We start from the raw sequence: 21644 nt of genomic DNA, 5'->3' as shown, positions 1-21644 counted from the left end.
TATATTTTGATATCTGTAAAGAGCAGGGATTTGTGGATGAAAGATACTGCCTGTCTAAAGGTATTTTACCATTATAGACATCTGACATGCCATTAAATCACCCCAATGGCAAAAAGAAAAAAAGAAAAAAAGAAAAGGAAGACATTAAGTTTAATACTGCTTTTGGCTCAATGGTAACTGAAAAATTGAGAATTCTATGACTTTTAAATAATCAAGTAAAGATTTAAAAATTGTATAAAGCCTGGGGTGCCTGGGTGGCTCAGTTGGTTAAGCATCTGACTCTTGGTTTCAACTCAGGTCACTATCTAGTGGTTTCATGGGTTTGATCCTCACATCGAGCTCCATGCTGACAGTGTGGGGCCTGCTTGGGATTCTCTCTCTGCCTTTCTCTCTGTCCCTCCCCCACTCACACTGTCTCTGTCTCCCTCAAAATAAATAAACTTAAAAATTTTTTTTCTATAAAGCCTGAGACACATGGCCTGTTTACCTGCAGAGAGTCTGTAAAGGCATCATCCTTGTTTTCAATGGGTCTGAACAGTCCCTTTTTCTTCTCTCGGTCTCTGATGTCGGGGCTGGCAGCACTAATGAGCACCTTCAGGTTAGCTGTGGGCGTCCACGGTTCTGCCTGCTGTCTGTCAACAAGCTTAACTGGAGTAATGGGGTTTCTTTCTGGAGTGAAGAGTTTTTGCTTTGATAAATCAATTGGTTCATTTTTTATTGGAGTCTTCGGGGCCATCCTTGAGAGATCAACAAATATGTTTTCCTATTTTAAAAAAAGAGACCTTTTAGTAAGAATGAAAAAGGGCAGGTATAAGCTGAAAGCATTGATTCACCAAGACATGAAAATACAAAGAGACCATATGTTCACCACTGAAAAATATCAGACTAGGACTAATGAAAATAGACTGAAGGATTCATGGAATCCAAGAGTGGTTCAGTGAGAACATGATTATCATCTACTGTTTTTAAACATACTTCTTATGGCATCTCTGGGAAAGAAGTTGAGTGTATCTGTAGATGCTTGTAATTGTTGGGGATGATAACAGGGGCAAATGTGGGCTGAGTCCGTATTGCTTCTCTATTTACAAGTTTGCACTAACTGGTGCAGTACTACAATTATGCTTTTGTAGTCTGGTGTTCACCGGTGCTAATGCAGAAATTTGTAGCAGGACCAACCAATGGAAAAATATCCAACAAAATGCCACATTTCAAACCAACCTGGAAGGACTGTTATTCCTTTAGACAGTACTTCTCAAACTATCCATGGTGAAGGGCCAGGGTTTTTTATTTCCAAACTCCCACATACTGATACGTGGTTTTACTTCACAGGACTCATATGCATTTTCCACCACCTGTGACTCTCCGTGTGAGTTTGTCACTCAAACAACCTACAGCCTGTTCAATAGGAAGAGACCACTGATCATGGGCTTAGGTGCCACAGAGGACAAGATCAAATTGTTGCAGAGCTTTCTAAGTGCCTGACTTTCAAATTCAGTTCTTAATTTTTTGCGGTTTAGCTATAGTTTTTGGATTAGCACCTGCCCCCAGTCCACACTTTGAGTAGACTGCCTTAGATAATTATAAGAAAGATCAGTGATGGGTCCATTATGTCCCTTAGTCCACTTTGAAAAAGGACTACGTATATGGAAGCCACATTTGGAAATATCAAGTAATGAAAACAAGTTTCTTTCCCTTAAAATCAGGATCCGTCATTCAAAAATGGAAAGATTCTGTCCTTTCTGTAGCAGAAGTCACCTCCAAGCAATTGTATTTTACATAATGATGAAGGTGGATGAGTTACAGGTTTGTCCCTCCTTCTCTATACGCCTATCATTCTAGAGCTACTGTGTGCTTGGATTTCGGGTGAGCAGTCCTTTAAGAAAAGTGCTTTCCCATAAAGGAGCAACATATGAAGAGAGAGGAAAAAAGGATGGGTGCACCCAGAGCTTGTGTTAGCCGGGCCAACTCTTGTTCCTTGGATCAGCAGAGCTCACAGTGAGGTTTTGCCCCAGTGTCACTGGGAGGGAGGGGGGATGGGAGTGACAGTTTCCTACCACGCAGCACAAACAGCCAGCCTGGACCACTGCATCTACCCACGTGTTGTAACACGTCCCTATTAATGTGCAGTTCTGATGAAGTCTTCTACAAGGGACCTCTGAAGGGAAAGTATTGAGTGTTTGCTAGGCACCGCACCCCATTTTATGTACTTTACATATATTAATTCCTCATCCAACCCTGAGACGTAGGTATTATTATTTTTTCTGTCTACAGATGAAGAAACTGAGGCACAGAGAGGTTAAATAACTTGCCTGGGGTCATATGCAACCTTCATTTAGTATAAAAGTCACCTGTATGCAAGAAACAGGTGATAGCAGAAGTTCCTGAAATCCTGCATCTAGAAATGAGTTTATCTTGGGCACAAACCGGGAAGAAGTGATTTTTATCACAGATCCAACAAAAGGTACCCAGCAGGCCGCTGATCCCTAGTGGCACTGTGGACAGGCAGTATGGACGGGGAAGTAGTGATGCACCTAGGCTCTTGGACCAGCTTACCTGTGTCTGATGCTTATCAGCGTGGGCAAGCTGCTTGTCTCACTATATTTTAATGCTCTCGACTAAAAATGAAGTTCATAAAAATACCAACCTCAAGGGTTATTAAAGTAGATCCTGGCATATAGTGAGCACTCAATAAAACCTGGCTGTTACCTATTCCCCTCTATCCCATTTTATTACTGTCCATTCTGGCACTCAGAGCTAATACAATACAGCGTGTCATACCGTTATTTAGCTTCCTAGGTGTGTGTCTTGACTCCTTAATGAGACTGTGCACTTCCAGAGGTCAGGAATCAAGTTCCATGGCTCATTCCTCATAATTTTTTGGCACAGTGCCCTGCCCCTTATGGGTGCTGACAGAACACTGTGCCTTGATTATCTCGTTTTCTAAAATGTATCCCTGTGATAAGGGTGTAGGCCAGCCTCACTGAGGTGGGCAGAGATCCACACTCCTTTTGTGCTCCCTCTAGGGGACCTGCCTGTTCTCAAAGGAGTAGTACAAAGCTCCTACTTCTGCTCCACGGAGGAACAATTTAGATGGATTATTCCCTCCAACACTTTGATATATTTTCACTACAGTTTAATATTTAAAGTTGGAGTGGAATTAGATTACCTGCTAGGTTCTGATTGTACACACCTCTGCATCAAGAGAAAAAAGAATGCCAAGCAAATTTGTATGCTGAGATCTCAGATGGGCAGAAAGTCAACTGTAATCTAATCGCACCCTGCTTCATCTCTCTGTCCGGCCTGCAGTCCTAACACTGTATAAGTGGAAAGGGAGTTTGAATGAGACTGGAAACCTGGTTTTTGTCTTTTTGATACTGGACAAATTGTTCTGTCTGGACCCCAAGTTTCCTTATCACTAAAATAAGCGGTTCCAACTAAAGTATCTACCTCCAAGGCTTTCCAGCCAGGCTACCCAGCTGCGTGGTAGAAAGGGATGTGCTGAGATCTCGTCAGGAATGAATGACTCATTCCCCTCGATGCTGGAAGCCCTTCACCGGGACTGAGAGGGCGGACTTGTCCGAAATCACAACCTCCCAGGGAGGCCTGGACTGCCCTCGATGCCAGTAGAGGTAGCACTGACATGTAAAAGCCTGGCCCTCCTGTCCCTGCCCAAACTCCCAGTTGGGTAAACTCCACAGTCTTCCCCTGAGACTGTTTCAGATCCACTTCTCCCTCTGTCTAGTTCTGCTGCCTTCCCTTCGTACCCACAGACGTGGCTGCCCAGAGCACCCCTAACAAGCCTCCGGCACCCTACCTCCATGTCCGATCTGCCTGCCAGGAAATCCAAGTGCAACACCCTGGAAGTCCCTTCTTCGATTAGAGACGGCCTGGAGAGGCAGAACCTGTGGAACAGGCTCTCCGATTCTCATACGCAAATGGACACAACATAGCCTGGCTTACCTGCCATCGAGTGGCCGTGAGGACGGGATCAGATAATGAAGGTGAAGGCAGTTTGTCACCGAGCGCAATACAGATATCTGTTATGAATTATACCAACACTTCAACTCTGCTGTATGCCACCACAGAAAGTCTTTGTAGTTACAAGATCTTGGTTCCAGTCTTGCTTGGGTCTCAGATACAGCTTTGATCATGTTACCTCAAAGAATACATGCAGTTATCAGCCTTGCCAGGGCCCTTGGCAAGATGTGGCCAACTGCTTTTCCAATTCTAGCTCATGCATATTCCACATTGTGCCCAAACAGTGCACTTGCTTTTCTTCAAGCCTGCCCTGCACCATTACTTTGTCTTTAATGCTATTGGTGAAGCGTTGCCTGTTGAAATTCTACCTATGGTTTAAGGCTGTCTACGTGTTAGGAAGACGTCTCCTTCTAGCTTTAACTAACAAACTCCCCTTCCCCTCAGAGCACACTTTCTAGAATGAGCAGTCCACACTGAGGGCTTTCCCCTACCCGGTCTCCCAGGGGTTCCCACTGTTCTCATCTAGGTCACCTCTCACTTGCCAAATCAACAGCCAAACACCTCACTTGGCCTACCTCACTGCGGTGGCTGAGACTGTTGACAATTCTTTGCTCTATGAAACACGCAGCCCTTCGGAACACAGCACACTTACTTTCTTGGTTCTCTCCCTACTTCTCAGTCTCCTGCATTGGTTCCTCGTTTTCCGCTCTTAGAACCTCAGCTCTCCAGTCCTCCGTTCGCTCTCTCTGGGACAGGTCCCTCATGTACAGGGCTTCAAAGCCAACCCGAACGTTGACAGTTCCCAAGTTTGTATCTGGCCAGGACCTTTCATGAATTCCAAAATCAGGCAACCGGTGCCTCCTGCACACATTTATCTACCTGTATCACACAGGTGCAGACAGATACTTCAGATTAAACTTACCTTCTTTCTCAATCACTCCTAAAAGTGATGAATGACCTTCAGAGAAAGCCTGTGCCTACTAAGTCTGGGCACTGGCCCCAAATGTACCTGCTCGTTGCTACTTCTTACCAGTTGCCTCCCTGTCTGCTTGCCTAAGTCTTAGCATTCATCCCTTCAAGCCCTTGTTCAGGTTTACCTCCTTCCCAAAGCACCCCAATAGCTCAATCCTTGTTGCTCACCCCTGCATGCCAAACCATCCGTTTTCTTCCTTTGTCCTCCCCAAATGCTCTGTAAACAACTGAAGAGGAGAGTCTTGTTTATTATCTCACAACTGGCCTCAGTAAATGCGGGTAATGAAAGCGAAAACTGTACATTTAAAAAAAATTTCTCAATAAGTAGCAAGAAGACGCATGCATAATACAGTACTTCTAGTTCTTGACCAATGTGGAGAGAGTCAAGAATGAGAAATCCTCTAAATGTCAGCTGACCCACAAAACACTGTACCAGGCATCTCCCAGAGGCTTTCAAGCAACAATTCAGCACCACCAGCTTCTGGCCACGCTGAGTATCTTGAACATTTCTTGTATGCCTGCACTTCGCGTTGTTTCCTCTGCCTCCAATGTCCGTCTTGCTCACTCCTGTTTTTTTGTAGGCTGAATGCCCTCAGCCATGGAGGCTTGGTTAGCCCAGATGTTACCTCCTCTGTGAAGCTTCCCAAATTTCCCGGGATCCCCTGTGAATATATTTCCTCCTCCTTTATTTTGCCAAACATTTTTTTTTCCACTTCTGTGACGGCAGTTAGCAAGCCATAGTACAGTTGGTTAGTTTTGCATCTGAGTCCCTGAAAGTCTCTCAGAGCCTACAATTGTATCTTTGGGTTGTCAGTCCCACTGAGTACAGTGTGAACAGTGTGTGTTGCTGGGTACTTTACAAACACCTACAGAGGGAGGTGCTACTTATTAGCTCCAATTTATGGAAGAGAAATAACAGGCTTAGAGAGGTTAGGAAACTTAAACCACTGTATCTCAGCACCTGGACTATAAATATTTATTGAATGACTGAATAAATACATTATTTTGAGGTTACAGAGCTAATACATGGCAGAGCAGGAAATCCAACCCAGATCTCTGTTACTACAAATCCCATGTTCTCGCCATCCCTAGAAATCCTCCTTCCTTTACTACCCAGCAATGTGAAAAGGAGACAAAAGCCCCATCTTGTCTCTGGGCAGAAGCGCTGTTCTCATTCCTTGCCTTCTCTTTGAGGTGAAATAATCCCTGCTCGTACATTCCGTTCCAAACATTTTAACCACTTTTTCGACCTTTTTGTGGAGTCATTTGAGTTTTTCTCCATATCCATTAAAATGGGAAAGTTCACCTGGACACAGCACTGATACTAACTAGAGTAGAACGCCCTTGTGGAAGGCACTGGATTAAAAAAAAAAATCACTGACCCAGAAGAAAGAAGCGGACGCTAACTCAGGCTTTATATAAATGCATACACGTTCCTTCAAGGCTATTCCAATCCAAATTATAAAGGAAAGCAAAAAGGTTTGCTCTGAAACTCCCAAAGCCCAAACTCCCAATATACATTTTACAGTCTGGGCATTTCCATCCTCATATGGCTTGGTTCATTTTTAGAAAGTCCTCCTGAAAACAACAATGTTTTGGTATCCTTCTTTTCCTAACAAAAAACTTTTGAATGCTAGGGGGAAGAATCTACAAAAATATCCAATTGTACACCTATCCAAAATTCATGGTTGTCAAGTATTCTTCAAAGGTCTACATAACAGGTGCTTTGCAAACAGACAGTTTCATTGTTGATGGCAAGCCTAAAAAGAAGACAAGGAGCCTAGAGAAGTTCAGTGCCCACGTAAGTTGCTATGCTCAGATTGTTATTCAAAGTTTCTGTTATATATTTGGCTTCTGCCTAAAAATGCTTAGATGTTCACGAGCAATTATACCTTTTCAGTAGGGCATTAGCTGATGAGTGCGGCTGTGCTGATGTGGGTATGGTGATAGTTTAGACATTACTATGGCCACTTCGTTATGTTTCTTGAAGATACAACCATGGTTTTAAAAGTCACAAGGGGAGCGAAAGGGAGAGAAAGGCTCAGTACAAAACCAGGGGTAGCACTGTAAAATATTCAGAGTATGCTAGTGGGCTAAGTCATTTTATCTCCCTATATATGGGAGGCACAGGTCTTAATTTTGGGTGAATGAAACAGCCACGAGGAGATACTTCATTGGTATGAAGAACATTTCACAGCACTTTAAATATCCAGCATTTACAGTGTAGAGTCTATATTCCAGGAACCAAGGGGTAACATTCCTGCACAGCATGAGCTAATTCCACTCTTGACAATTGGAAGTATTATAAACTTTTGGTTGCAGTGTCCAGCACATCTTCGATTCATATAAATTGGTTGCGACATTACATCTAACTTAGCCTCTTTCTACTGCACAATGAGTGAGAAACTTGACAATAATGGTTTGGATGCAACCATTTAAAAAACATATATTTCTATAATGATCATCAACATTATTACGTTTATAAGACAAATACAAGTGACATGTCGGAAGACTTCATTGAATTAGACACCACCATCCTAAATATGTTAAAGCTTAAGGTATTTAAGTGCACTTACCTTTTGTGCATTTTCCCCATCTTCAATTGAAAAGTCTAGTCTGGGCTGCCTGGGGTTGATCAGGTCTTTTAATGTTAAACAATTTACCTCCATCTGTAATGCACAATTACAGTAGAAAGTGATTTTACAATTGGATGTTTTCTCCTCCAACAAAAATATTTATTACTTGCTCGTGAACATGAACTTCCCCTCTCTAAACTCATTCTCGGAATTTCCAGGAGTGTAGCCACTACCCCCATCTCTAAAACGCACATGAATAACACGAACACTTAATAAAGTGTGTTTGATAATTACTAAAAACCTGGGAAGGCAAAAAAGAAAAAATGGACAAAAACTGGTAATTGTTTATGAAAAGCAACAGCACAAAACAAAGTTACCAAGTCAGTAGAGTGTAGGGCAAATCTGTCAGAAAGTACAGGGTCTCCTAGGTCAGTTAATTTTGGCGCAAAGAACTGAGAGGAATTCGGCTTTGAGGGGGTTTTGAATCCGGGGGAGGGAAACCTGATCGCCAGACCAAACCCACTCAGCTCTTAGCGCAGCCCCTTCCCAGGCCGCCCAGCCGACCCCAAGGATAAACTCTTCCAATGAACCCCCCAGATCACGAGGAAGAACCAGTCCTCTCTACTGCCCCGCGGGAGGGTGAGGTGTAGCCAGGACACCTCACATGCGCCTGGTCCGGCGGCAGAAATGCCTCGATCCCCGCCAGCGAGGGAGAGGAGGGGAGGCCGGCTGGCAGCCCGGGCAGGGAGGGGGCTCCCCTTTCCCCCCAATTCCCGCCTCCACGCAGGGCTTAGGGCCGCACGCTACTTACTCCTACTTCGAGAAGGAGGCTTCCTGCCTCTGTGGGGACCTTCACGACCCCACACCGGCGAGGAACCAGCGGGGCGAGATCAGCAGACGCACGGCGACATCGGGCGGGGAAAGTGAGGCGCGCAGATCCCCGCTCCGAGCGCCCAGAGCTGGCGGGGACCCCGCGGTGTCAGGGCAGCGCCAGCGCTCCAGCCCCGGATCGCAGTCCCCGCTAAAACACCACCTCTGGCGCCTTGAGACCGAATTTGAGAATCGGCCAATCAGCGGCGGCCNGAGACAGAGGGCACAGCCAGGGGAGGGGAGTGCAGATGGAGTTTGGAAAAACGATATACACGCTCTGGACGCCGCCGCCGCCACCCCCTCCCCTCAGCAACCTGCGCGGAAGCGAAGTTGTCCAGGCTTGTTGGGGCAAACTTCCTAACACCGCACGCTGGTGTGACACGTGAACCATGGTTACCACTCTATGCTGCGAGCAGATGGCACGCCAGTTAGTCCTGGAAACTAGACTGCAAGCACAGCCAGCTGTTTCTTGTTTTCCCTTCCCTTCCCTTCCCTTCCCTTCCCTTCCCTTCCCTTCCCTTCCCTTCCCTTCCCTTTCCACTTGTTAGGTCTGGGAATGTTTTTTTGGTGTTGCTTTTTAAGAACGTCGCCAATAATTAAGAGGCAGAAGCCTTATTAAATAATTCTTTGCAACATGCACTAGCATTCCGGGAAGTAGTCGAGAAAATTTCCTCGACTTACTGATTTGTATTCAATGTTTCACTTCCTTCAACTTTAGTTTCTTATTTGAGATATGAATGTTGATAGAGACAGCTGTGTGCATATGTATATGGTGTGTTTTAATAAGACTAGCGCTTAGAACAGTTTTACGTTTGCAGGAAAATGGAGAAGATAGGACACAGAGTGCCCATATATCCCCACTCAGTTTTACCTGTTTATTAACACCTTATATTTGTATGAAGCTTTTGTTGAAATTAGTGAACCGGTCATGGTATACCCAACTGAAGTCATTACTTTATTCAGATTTCTTTAAATTTACCTAATGGTTTTATGTTCTAGGATACCACATTATATTTAATGTTCATATCTCCTGAGGTTCCTCTTGGCTATGATGATTTTTCATATTTTCCTGGTTTTTGCCGGCCTCCATGGTTTTGAAGAATAACTGGTAAGTCATTTTGTAGGATGTCCTGCTATTGGTATTTGAGACCTCCTTTTAAAACCAGATCTACAGACACTTCCCAACAAATCGTATAGTTTACACAAAGGCTATCTTCTTCTTTCTTATCCTTTCCTGTCTAGTGCTCTGCTCTCCATGTCTCACATCCGAAGCAGAATTTAGAATGCTCAATTAAGTCCTTCACTTTGTACTCTATTTAGATTGCTGATAAATACAGCCTAGAAATCACTTAGATGGTATCAAAGAGACAAGCATGGAAACGTTAAAGGTATAGGAAAATAACAATAGTAATAAAAATTTGACATTTTTACGTTAGAAATAATATTTTGAACTGAAATAGGTAGAAGCATGAGGAGACAAGTATAAAGAATAAAATTGCCATTTATTAAATTTTGCACTTATATAGAAGCAGAAAATTTTGATTAGGAAATACTTTTTTTCCAACTGTATTAATTTCCTGTGGCTGCTGTGACAAATTACTAGAAACTGGTTGATTTAGAAGAATAGAGATTTATTTTCTCAGAGCTCTGGAGGCCCGAAGTCCGAGATCAAGGTGTTGGCTGATCCGCATTCCCTCTAGGGCTCTGGAGGAGAATCTGTTCTTTGCCTCTTCCAGCTTCTGGTGGCTGTAAGCTATCTTTGATATATGGCTGCCTCACTCACGTCTCTGCCCACATGGTCATATTGCCTGCTCGCCTTTGATCTGTTAAATCTGTCCTGTGTATCTCTCATAAGGACACTTGTTACTGAATATAGGACTCACCTAATATTCAGGATGGTTTCCTCTTAAGATCCTTAACTTAATTACATCTGCAATTTTTTTCTTTTTCCAAATAAGGTAACATCCATGGGTTCCACGGATTAGGACGTGGATATTTCTTTTTGGGACCACCATTCTGCTTTCTAGACCCACATTCAAATGATTGAAACCCATTCATTTCTCTGATATTTTAAAATAACAATGGTTGTTTCTTTGAGATTAAGGAGTTTCATGTTACAGACTTTTCCCTAGCATTTTCCAAGTGGTTTTTTTTCTATCTACATTTCAAATGAAGCCACTATTCAGAACAAGAATAACTCAACATGTAGCTTCAGACTCTTGTAATTTCATCTCTTGCTTGAAGTAACAGTGATCTTAAATTTGGAGGGAAACTGGAAAATGAGTGAGTGATGGGCAAATTGGGAGACATTCCTCTAATACGCTTACTTTGCTGCTTTCAAGTCCTAGAGTTGGTAAATATTCTGTCAATCTCTGTTACTCAGTGGACGCTGATGGTGGCTGGGAACTTGGGTGGGGCATCAAGAAGAGTCCTTGCATATGGCTTCTCAGTGTAGCTTGATCTTCCTTACAGCATGGTGGCCAAGGCAATTGGACTTCTTTCAGGCGCTCAGGACTCCACGATGAGTACCCAAGTCCACAAAGTGGAAAATGTATTCCTTTCATGATGTAACCCTAGAGCTAAGTTAGCATCAATTCTGCTGTATCTTTTAGATGAAGCCGTCAAAGATCCACCCCATACTTGATAGGAAAGGAAAGGACATACACTCTATTCTTCTTCTTCTTCTTCTTCTTCTTCTTCTTCTTCTTCTTCTTTGTTTCAAGTTTTTATTTAATTTCTAGTTAGTTATAGTTAACTTATAGTATAATATTGGTTTCAGGGGTAGAATTTAGTGATTCATCACTTACATATAACACCCAGTGCTCATCATAAGTATGCTCCTAATGCCCATCACCCATTTAGCCCATCCCCTGCCCACCTCCTCTCCAGCAACCCTCAGTTTGTTCTTTGTAGTTAATAGTCTTTTATGGTTTGCCTCCCTCTCTCTCTCTTTTTTCCTTTCCTCCCCCTATGTTCATCTGTTTTGTTTCTTTTTTTTAAATTTTTAAAATGTTTATTTATCTTTGAGAGAGAGAGAGAGAGACAGAGTGTGAGTGGGCAAGGGGCAGAGAGAGAGAGGAAGACAGAATCTGAAGCAGGCCTCAGGTTCTGAGCTGTCAGACCAGAGCCCAATGCAGGGCTTGAACCCACGAACTGTGAGAATGCTTATTTGAGCCAAAGTTGGATGCTTAACCGACTAAGACACTTAGGCACCCCATCTGTTTTGGTTCTTAAATTCCACATATGAGCGAAATCATATGATACTTGTCTTTTTCTGACTAATTTTGCTTAGCATAATTTACTCTAGTTCCATCCATGTTGTTACAAATGGCAAGATATCATTCTTTTTAATGGCTAATATTCCATTGTATATATATATTACCACATCTTCTTTATCAATTCATCAGTCAGTAGACATTTGGGCTTCTTCCACAATTTGGCTATTGTCAATAATGCTGCTGTAAACATCAGGGTGCATGCCCCTTCAAATCAGTATTTTTGTATCCTTTGGGTAAATACTCAGTGGTGAAATTGCTGGATCATAGGGTAGTTCTATTTTTAACTTTTTGAGGAAGCTCCATACTGTTCTCCAAATATCTGCACCAGTTTGTATTCCCACCAACAGTGCCTGAGGGTTCTCTTATCTCTGCATCCTCGCCAACATCTGTTGTTTCCTGTGTTGTTAATTTTAGCCATTCTGACAGGTGTGAGGTGGTATCTTATTGTGGTTTGGATTTGTATTTCTCTGATAATGAGAGTAATGTTGAGCATCTTTTTATGTGTCTGTTAGCCATCTGGATGCCTTTTTTGAATAATGTCTATTCATGTCTTCTGCCCATTTCTTAACTGGATTACTTGGGGTTTTTTGGGGGGAGATATTAAGTTTGATAAGTTCTTTATAGATTTTGGATACTAATCCTTTATCAGATATGTCATTTGCAAATATCTTCTTCCATTCCATAGGCTGCTTTTTAGTTTTGTTGATTGTTTCCTTAGCTGTACAGAAGCTTTTTATCTTGATGAGGTCCCAATAGTTAATTTTCATTTTTTACTTTTGTTTCCCTTGCCTCCAGAGACATGTCAAACAAGATGATGCTCTGGCTGATGTCAAAGAGATTGCTGCCTGTGTTCTCCTCTAGGTAATGGTCTTTAAACACATTTAGGTCTTTCATCCACTTTGAATTTATTTTTGATACACTCTATGTTTCACTGGAAGAAATGTCAAACAATTTGGGGCTCTATTTTAAAACTGCCACACCAGGTTTCATGCTGATTGAATTATTTTGCAACTCTACCTCTATAAACTCTGCCTGAAAGGTCACTGACTTGGGAACAGTATTGTACTGCCCACATGGCAGCAGTCACCTGGGCTCTGTACTGTGCCAGTCCTGTGGTTCTCAACCCTGTCTATGCTTTAGAATCCCTTGCAGGGAGATTTTTTAAAATGCCAGTACCTGAATTGCACACCCAGAGGTTTCCTAGTTTACCTGATCTGGAATTGTGCATGGGTGTTTTTTTTTGTTTTTGTTTTTGTTTTTTCCAATGCCTAGTTTCTTGTGCCTTAGCATCATGCTGGTTGGGTTGTACGCTTATTCCTTGATTTGGGGGGATGCTTCTGACTCAATGATTTCAGAAATGGACCCTCTTGTGCCATCAATGCAGAGAGGAAGATTTGAGCCGGTGGGTCACCCTCTGGAGTAGGTGCAGAATTCAGAAGGGTGGGTCTTGCTGGTTCATGGCTATGTCCCTGAGTTTTGGAAGGAGTTGGGGTTGTAAATGAGAACTCATGGGTGAGGCAGAGGTATAACAGAAGAATGAGCAGCAAGGGCTGTGACCAAAAGAAAATACACAGATGATATGTGACATTCCTCTGTGCAAAGACTTATTCCACAGCTTATCAATCTTGCAAATAGTTTTTTATCCCTTTAGGGTTCCAAATCCCAAGATTTTTTTACACCTTACGGTGAAAATACATGGTAGTGAAATATTAATTCATGTCAGTCAGACAGGTTGAGTTGTCCAGTTAATTTTTAAGCTTCCTCAGATATTTTCTTTTTGTTTTTTAATTTTTAATGCTTATTTATTTTTGAGAAAGAGAGAGGCAGAGTATGAGCCAGGGTGGGGCAGAGAGAGAAGGAGACACAGAATCTGAAGCAGACTCCATCCTCTGAATTGTCAGCACAGAGCCTGATATGGGACTCGAACTCACGCATCTTGAGATTGTGACCTAAGCCGAAGTCAGACGCTTAACCGCTTAACCGACTGAGCCACCCAGCCACCCCAATGTTTTCCTTTTCTTCCATTCCCACAAACAGTCATCTGGGTGTAGCGTCTGTTCTCAAAAGTGCAGTTGCAGTGGGAATTAGAGGCTTTTTTTTTCTTCACACGGGCAACAGAGGGAACTTGGCTTCACATCCTGGAAATTCTCAAGTCTCTTTTGTGTGGATCAATTTAACAGTTCTTAAACCGAGGGCTTAACAGGCCCTTGTCCTCAGCCATTCATGGGCCTAATACATTTGTTTCTCTAACTGCTAGCAAGTTCAGAGAAGTCAGAAGATTTATTGTTGGCTGACCATAAGCAATGTCAGGAGAATAAGTCCATGATTGGTTCCTCCTCATAGCCTTAGCAACAACAACAACAAAAGATCATATTAATACCAAAGAGCAGTTATGGCTCCCATCTCAAATTGCATACAGATGTCCAGCTATTCTAAGAGAGGTACCTAAGCTGTGATTAAATGTCCCATAGGGAACAGAGGAATTCATTCATTATCTTTATAGACTTCTTGTCATCTTTTAGCATTGTGGAGCAAGGTCATTTTACTTAGAGATCACATAATTTGTGTTCTCACTAAATGAAAAAATAGTATGTTTGGTGTGCACGTGTGTGTGTATGTGTGTACATGGATGCATGTTGAGGGCCGGGGTACGGAGAGGGGTTTGTGCTGTAACAGACATTCCAGACCATAACAGGTAGGATGAATTTAGAGATGGGTTAGGTATTTCTAGAAATGTGATAGTGGAGAGTGTACAATGGGGCAACCTTTACGAGGCACCACATCTATGCTGCCGCTCTGAAGGGACCACAGTGGATGGGAGAGTAAAAATGGAAAGTGACCACTGCCCTGAAATTGAGATTTTGGAGAAAATAGGGGACAAGCTTCACCTCAATTTCCAGAGCCTTACAGAAGGGAAGGAATTCACGTTGAGTAGAGAAACAGGTTTTAGCCCAGGCTTGGCCAGAACTTGCTGGGTAACCTGGAACAAAAAAGTTTTGCCTACCTACGTCTCAGTTTTCTCTTGAAAGTTGTAGGGCTAGCGTGCCACCTAAAGTGGGTGGCCCAGTGGGTTGAGCACCTACCTGACTTTGGCCCTGGTCATGATCTCGCGGTTCTGGAGTTTGAGCCTCGCATCGGACTACCTGCTGTCAGCACGGAGCCTTCTTTGGATCCTCTGTCTTTGTCTCTCTCTGGTGTGCACACAAGTGCAACTTCTTTCTCTTTCAAAAATAAATACACATTTAAAAACAATTAAGTGGTAGGGCTGATTTGGAAAATCGCTGAACCTGCCAATTTGGTCATTCTAAATGCTTATTGGACACTTCGGTTATCATCTTAAAACTACTCGCTACTGAGTCCTTATCATTTAGTGTGGATATATAAGAATATTACTGAAATAATTTTTTATTTCCATATGTAGTGAAACTGAATACCTCCTTATTATATTACATGATGTACATACATTAATAAGGAGAATATTAAAAAATATTAGGCCAAAGGCTGTCCTTTGTAATCTTTATTCTTCTAAGATTAGAATTAAATGGCTACATGGATTTCTATACCAACCTAATAGCATCATATTAATAGCATTAATTCATTGTGATCCTTTGTAGGACCACATGAAGATGTTTCCATTGTGCAGTGGAAAGAGGAGGTTGGGGTTGGAAGTGGTGGAAAGAAGGCTTGGGGTTAGCCACTCAGGGACAGGAAACCTATGCTTGAATACTACAGATATTATGTTTCCTAACCCAGAACCACCTCATCACATGCAAGGCCTTCTGCCTTAGGAAAACTAGAGAATTAGAATATTGAGCCCAAATGGAGATGTATTAGCCCAGGTCTTCTCTAAACAATCAGGGGGAAATGTTCGTGTACAAAGGTTAATGTATTGTCTACAAGAAGTCCCTGTTAAAATGCAAACTGTTCCTGGAAAGAGTAATCATTTAACCACCATCGCCCGTGTAGCACAATAAGACATCTTTCTTCAACCCATTCCTGGAGATGGAAACAGTGTTAATTCCTGTGTAATACTTCATGTAACACACGGGACTTTCTAGCTTGCTCAGAGACTCACCCCTGCCTCGCCAGTGAATTTTGAGAGTCCCCAGTCATACCTACTCTCAAAACAGGTTCTTTCAGTCTTCTCTGATACCCGAGACCTCCCCTGCCCATACGTTGGTTTCTTTCTGCCGTTACTAGTGATGCGTGACATCAGGTATCTCCAGGTAGCATGGCCACCTCTGGCCAGCAAAGCCGTTGGCACTCAGGTCAAGGATACTCTGTGATGACACTGGGCCCCCATCAAGGGTGCCAGCTGCCGCTGCTGCCACCTTATGAAACCAGAACTGGATTTTCACTGCTTTTAGGACCGGTGTTGCTGCTGCTACTGCTTCTGTGAGGTGCTGTTACCATGGAGTATGTACGGGATGTGGGCTGGTGCCGTTTCGCACTCTCCTCTCACCCAGCAAAGTCATACTTCCTCTTACCCAGGCCATTTCTTCTCTGTGCTGAAATATGGAGTCAGAGAACAATCTGTGTTGGTAGTTACTTTTTATTTCTTATCCCTTTTCTAAGCATGGGGCCTATGCTGGTAGCCAAATCTGGGTTGTAGGCACTCATAATTCCTTCCCTCCCGCAATAGCAGAGGCATTGTGATTGGGCCAAAGTTTGGTCTCTCTCGATGAGTATTTCCCAAAATGCTCCTCTCCTTTACTTAAAACCAACATGGCCACTTCTTGGGCATATTCAGTAATGGCCTCACGACTCTTGGAGGACTATCAGTGTGTCTGTAGAGAATAGGACCACGAAGGTATAGGCCCTAAGAAGAAAGGGCCCAGGGTAGGTGTATTAGAATGGTACAGATGTGAGCCGAATCAGGTAAGATTGGGGCAGGAGTTGATCCTTCCTCCAGGAGGAAGGCTTGAATGGGAGGTGACCCCACGTTCCTAACAGGTTTGGAGAAGAGAGTCTCCTGATAAAAGGAGAAAGATTCACAAAATAGTGCAGAAAACAATAGTCTGTATGACCAAACTAATAAAATTGCTTGGGATTCCTGGATTATTATTCTTGTTAAAGATTTAAAAGATAGGAATATGAATAAAATCTTCCCTGGTTATCTAGAGTATGCCTATCAAATAAACTGGTGCTTCTGAGATGGTAGAACAGAGACTTCTGTCTTCTATTCAGCTGCACACACATGATACCATATCACACAGGGCCCCACGAATTAGGACATACTCTTTTGATCTACATTCTAATGACATACTTTAATTAACTTTTCTTTCTCTCTTCTCCAGATGTTCTCTGTTTTAAAAGTGCCATCAAGCGTGATCGTGTTTTGGCCAAAGGAATGCCAAAAAATTGTTTCTTCTGTGTGATGTTATTTTTAACCCTTGTAGGTCCTTATCCACAAGAGAGCATAGTTTCTTTTATTTTATCTTGCACTTTATGTAATTTACGTAAGCAAAGTAACAATGTTTTCCTATCCTTATGTGTTTTGGTTTTTGCGTTTTGCATTATTTTATTGCATTTATTTTTCCCTGTAGACCTACACCGGCTTAGTAAAATAGTCTAATACCTTGTGTGTGCCTGCACATGTGTGTGTGCGTGTGTAATTCCTCGTCATTTCAGTTATTTGATATTTTTTTGGCTGATGAAGTTAAATTTTGCCTATCCTTTTGACTCAAGGAGGATTTATGCCCATCTTCACACCTGGTTTTACTGAGTTTCTTATTGTTTAATTATGTTCCCACGTGGCCATTTCTGTTTTCTTAAGCTTGCTGAAATTTACTCCGGAAATGTGTTTTTCCATTTTAATGATTTCTTTACTTGTCTCCTGGATGTTAAATACTTTATTGATGTTTGCAGTCATGGTGACATGATGCTGGAGTATCCACTTAGGATAATTTGTGTCTGCTATTTCCTAAAATTTTGTAATCTTGCAATTCTTTTTATAGTGAAAATTTTTGAAAAGCATTCACCTTCATCAGTGTCAACATAAACGAAGCAAAGTTGCTAGTTGAGGAAAAATACAGTTATGTAAATGATTTACCTTTTTTCCAGTGGCTCTTCTAAAGGCATAGAAAAAATCACAGACTCAGCTGAAGCATAACTGGGACATTTGAGGAGAGGAAAGCAGACCATATTGCTCGTGGGGGATACCACATGTGGCAACTATAGGGCAAAAATTAAAAATATGAAAGCAAGAGATAAGTTAAAATTTGTGCAATGGTAAGAATAATCTTGCTTTCACTATTTTCTAATGATTCTCTTGTTAAACATGTGAAGAGAAAGTAAGAGAATCCTCTATATAGCTTGTGAGGCAAGCTGCATTGAATTTCATGGCTGTAAAACTGACATCTTGAGAGTTTTCCTATTTAAAGTAGTAGCTGATTTTTGTTTCTTTGTTTTAGAACAATCACAGTTTTCTGTTTAAAGGAAGCCAAAGCAACCTGCCTCTCAAGCCAATGACAATCTCGTGGTTAATACTAAAGGTGGCACTGAAGATGCATATATTTTAATAGCATTAAATCTTGATGAGAAGTTCTTTATGGGTTGGGTAACTCCGACTTTTGGACTTTAATTATTTATACCTATACTGAAACAATAATACTATTCCCCTTTCACTACCGAGGAAACGAAACACTTTATGAGCTGCTGGGAGCCAATTTCTCGTCTTGATGCATATATAGTTCTCTGACCTGAGCCACTGAGAAGCGTACGGTTCATTTATGCCTGAATTTCAGACAGCGAGCTTTTGGCACTACCTTAAAAGTATATCCAGAATCTGAACACCGATTACCACCACCTCCACAACCTCCCGATTCGAAACCACCTCCATCTCTCCCCTGGATTGCTTTCATATTCTCTGAGCTGATTACCCTATTTGTTGTTCCCCTGTAATTTGTTCCTAAGCACCAGCTACAATGATCCAAATTAAAATGCCAGATCATGTCCTCCTTCCTCTCCAAATACTACACTGGCTTTCCAACTCATTTCAGAGTAAAAGCTAAAATCTTTCCGGTAGCCTACAAGGTTTTAAGGATCTGGCCTCTTTTTTACAACTCTGATCTTATCGCCTTCACTTTCCCCCCTTGTTTGTTTTGCTTCAGCCATGCTCAGCTCCTTGCTAATCCTTGAACACATTTGGTATTCTCCCGCGCAAGGGCCATGCATTTACGTTCTGTTCCTTCTGCCTGGAATGCTTTTCGTCTAGAGATGTATAGCTCTCTGTTTCACCTCTTTCAGGGGCACGTTAATTAGGTTCACTGAGGTACTATAGCAAAGAAAGTTTACAATTTCAGTGCTTTAATAAAACAGAAGTCAATCTCTCTCTCATGGAACAGTCTGATAATGGTGTCTGTGGATGCCAGGTAGATTTCCTGTAAGTGGCAACTGTGGGACCCGGGCTCTTTCCATTTGTGTGTACTGTCTTTAGACAGCCCCCTGAGACCTCTGTTTCTCATTGGTGGAAGGAGAAACAGACAATAGACAAGGCATGTATCGCTTCTGTTCACATACTTTAGAGACAACAGTTAGTTACTGCCTCTGCAGCACCTTCCCAGTAAGAGCCTAACACTAGAGTCAGGGAGTAACAACTCTTGAGGCAGCTAGCTAGATCTGCCCAGGACTGCCTCCTGCTCACCATGTATCTGTGTGGCCTCTTTCCTGAAGGAGACAATCCAAAGTTCCACCCTGGTGCTGCATCCAGGAAACAGTCTAGGCATTCTGGGTAATGTGTTCCTTTGGTTCAGAGACCTATGAATTCAAAGGCAATCTTGTCTGCCCACCTCCCCCACAGCAAGCCTCACATAAAAAATATGGGTCAAGAACAGGATAGCAATAAACTTCTTCTTTTTTTTTTTTAATTTTTAAAAAATGTTTTATTTATTTCTAGGAGAGAGAGAGAGAGAGACAGCGTGAGCAGGGGAGGGTCAGAGAGAGAGGGAGTCACAGACTCTGAAACAGGCTCCAGGCTCTGAGCTAGGTGTCAGCACAGAGCTCGACATGGGGCTCGAACCCACGAACCGCGAGATCATGACCTAAGCGAAAGTTGGACGCTTAACCGACTAAGCCACCCAGGCGCCCCAGCAATAAACTCTTCTTTGGAAAAGGGCAGAGACCCATAGCAGTAACTGGTTCCCAACAATGGTGAATCTAACTGGACAGGCATTATGAAACCTCCCTGTCCTTATGGTGTAGGAGGTTCTGCTTGATGGGAGGAACTTGCTATTTCACTCTTGTCTGTGGTCCTTGGCTCTGCCCTCTGGGGCATTCTTTTCCATCCATTATCCTTTCTGGTGATATCTGAGAGCCGCAGTAAAGAATCTGACTTCCTTGGAGCGTGTACAGCATTAAGAGCCTGCATCCTGCTGTTGGATACTTGAGGTCCCTTTGAGGATATTTTAGTCACAGGCTTCTTCAGGCTCAGATCACTGTTCTTTGGAAACATTATTCCCTTGGTTTCTTTGGAAACATTATTCTCATGATTTCTAGTCAGTTCCATGTGCCAGTAACCACATCCAAAGTTCTTTCTTGAAAATTATTTTTGGGGCACCTGGGTGGCTCAGTCGGTTAAGTGTCTGGCTCTTGATTTCAGCCTAGGTCACGGTCTCATGGTTCACGGGTTCAAGCCCAGTGTTGGACTCTGGGCTGACAGAGTGGAGCCTGCTTGGAATTCTCTCCTTCTCTCTGTCCCTCCCCTGCTCATGCTCTGTCTCTCTCTCTCTCTCTCAAAATAAACAAACATTAAAAAAATTAAAAATAATTTATTCTTAGGCCTGCTTTCTTTCTTTCCCTCCTTGCCTCTATACTTGTTTTTCTCTTAATTTCATAGGGCTAACTTGAGGCCCCCTTGAAGAATAGGCTTAGCGGGAAGAGAATAAGTTACCCATGATCTGTGTTTTAGCCTCACAAATCTCTGCTTAACCAAAAACAACTTAATGGGCACTTTTGCTCAAAGCATTTCAGATGTTATCTCCTACTGCTTAGTATGGAGAAGCAGTCAGCTTTCCAAACCTGCAAGGCCCCAAATGCACCTTAATTTCTAGATTCTCTTCATTCTGTTTTATTTCTGCTGCAAACCAACTGAATCTTTTCTGAACACATTTTTTTTTAATGCTTATTTATTTTTGAGATATAGAGATAGACAGAGTGAGGGGAGGGGCAAAGAGAGACACACACACACAAAATCTGAAGTAGGCCCTAGGCTCTGAGCTGTCAGCACAGAGTCTGATGTGGGGCTCAAACCCACAAACTGCGAGATCATGACCTGAGCCAAAGTTGGACACTTAACCAACTGAGCCACCCAGGCGCCGCTTTGAACACATTTCTTACTTGTACTCTGTTCACTACAGAGAGGAGCATTCAGCATCTTTTATGAACTGAATTGTGTCCCTCCAAATTCATATGTGGAAGCCCTAACCCTCAAGTTGTCCAGATTTGGAGGTAGGGGCTTTCAGGAGACAATTAAGGTAAAAGGAGATAATAATGGTTGGAACCTAATCCAGTAGGACTAGAAGAGGAAGAGATACCAGGAGTAAGGACACACAGAGAAAAGACCATGTGAGGACACAAAGAAGGCAGCTATCTGAAAGCCAAGGAGTGAAGTCTTACCAGAAACTAATCCTGCTGGGGCTGATCTTGGACTTCCTGTCTCCAGAACTGTGAGAAAATAAATTTCTGTTGTGTAAGCCACCCTGTTTGTGGTATTTTGTTATGGCAGCCTGAGCAGACTACTACAGCGTCTGTTGGCATTCTTGCTTTTTTCTTTTTAATTACTGTAATGTTACAGGGTCATTACTTGTCCCTGTTCTGTCTCACAAGTGTGCACAGTTAATAGTTCTATCAGCACATAACATGAGTCTCTGATTCCAACTTCTAATGTCTCTTTTGTGCTACCTGTTACCTGATCTCTAAGCCAATGCTCTATATTTTAGTTTTTTATTTTCTACAGCACTTCAAGGAATCA

General features: G+C 42.5%; 1 protein-coding gene and 1 long non-coding RNA gene across 2 annotated transcripts in view; one reads left to right on the top strand and one right to left on the bottom strand.

The window, feature by feature from the left end:
• E2F7 (E2F transcription factor 7) overlaps positions 1–8534 on the bottom strand; it is a 37584-nt gene extending 29050 nt beyond the window's left edge. The window contains exons 1-3 of the mRNA XM_077770209.1: positions 8338–8534; positions 7527–7619; positions 488–763 (exon numbers count right to left, since the gene is read on the bottom strand). Of these exons, the coding sequence (XP_077626335.1) occupies positions 488–763; positions 7527–7619 (369 nt within the window). The 5' untranslated portion in view covers positions 8338–8534. The remainder of the gene's footprint in view (positions 1–487; positions 764–7526; positions 7620–8337) is intronic.
• Positions 8535–9399: 865 nt separating this feature from the next.
• Positions 9400–21338, top strand: LOC144236601 (uncharacterized). The gene is made up of 3 exons (XR_013336622.1): positions 9400–9504; positions 12470–12535; positions 21184–21338. It is a non-coding gene; the product is annotated as an uncharacterized LOC144236601 (long non-coding RNA).
• The last annotated feature ends 306 nt before the right edge of the window (positions 21339–21644 follow it).

This window comes from Crocuta crocuta, unplaced genomic scaffold, assembly GCF_008692635.1.
Source record: "Crocuta crocuta isolate KB4526 unplaced genomic scaffold, BGI_CrCroc_1.0 scaffold317, whole genome shotgun sequence".
NCBI classification, from domain to species: Eukaryota; Metazoa; Chordata; class Mammalia; order Carnivora; family Hyaenidae; genus Crocuta; species Crocuta crocuta.
Note: the sequence above shows the minus strand (reverse complement) of the source record. Positions and strands in the feature narration are given on the sequence as shown.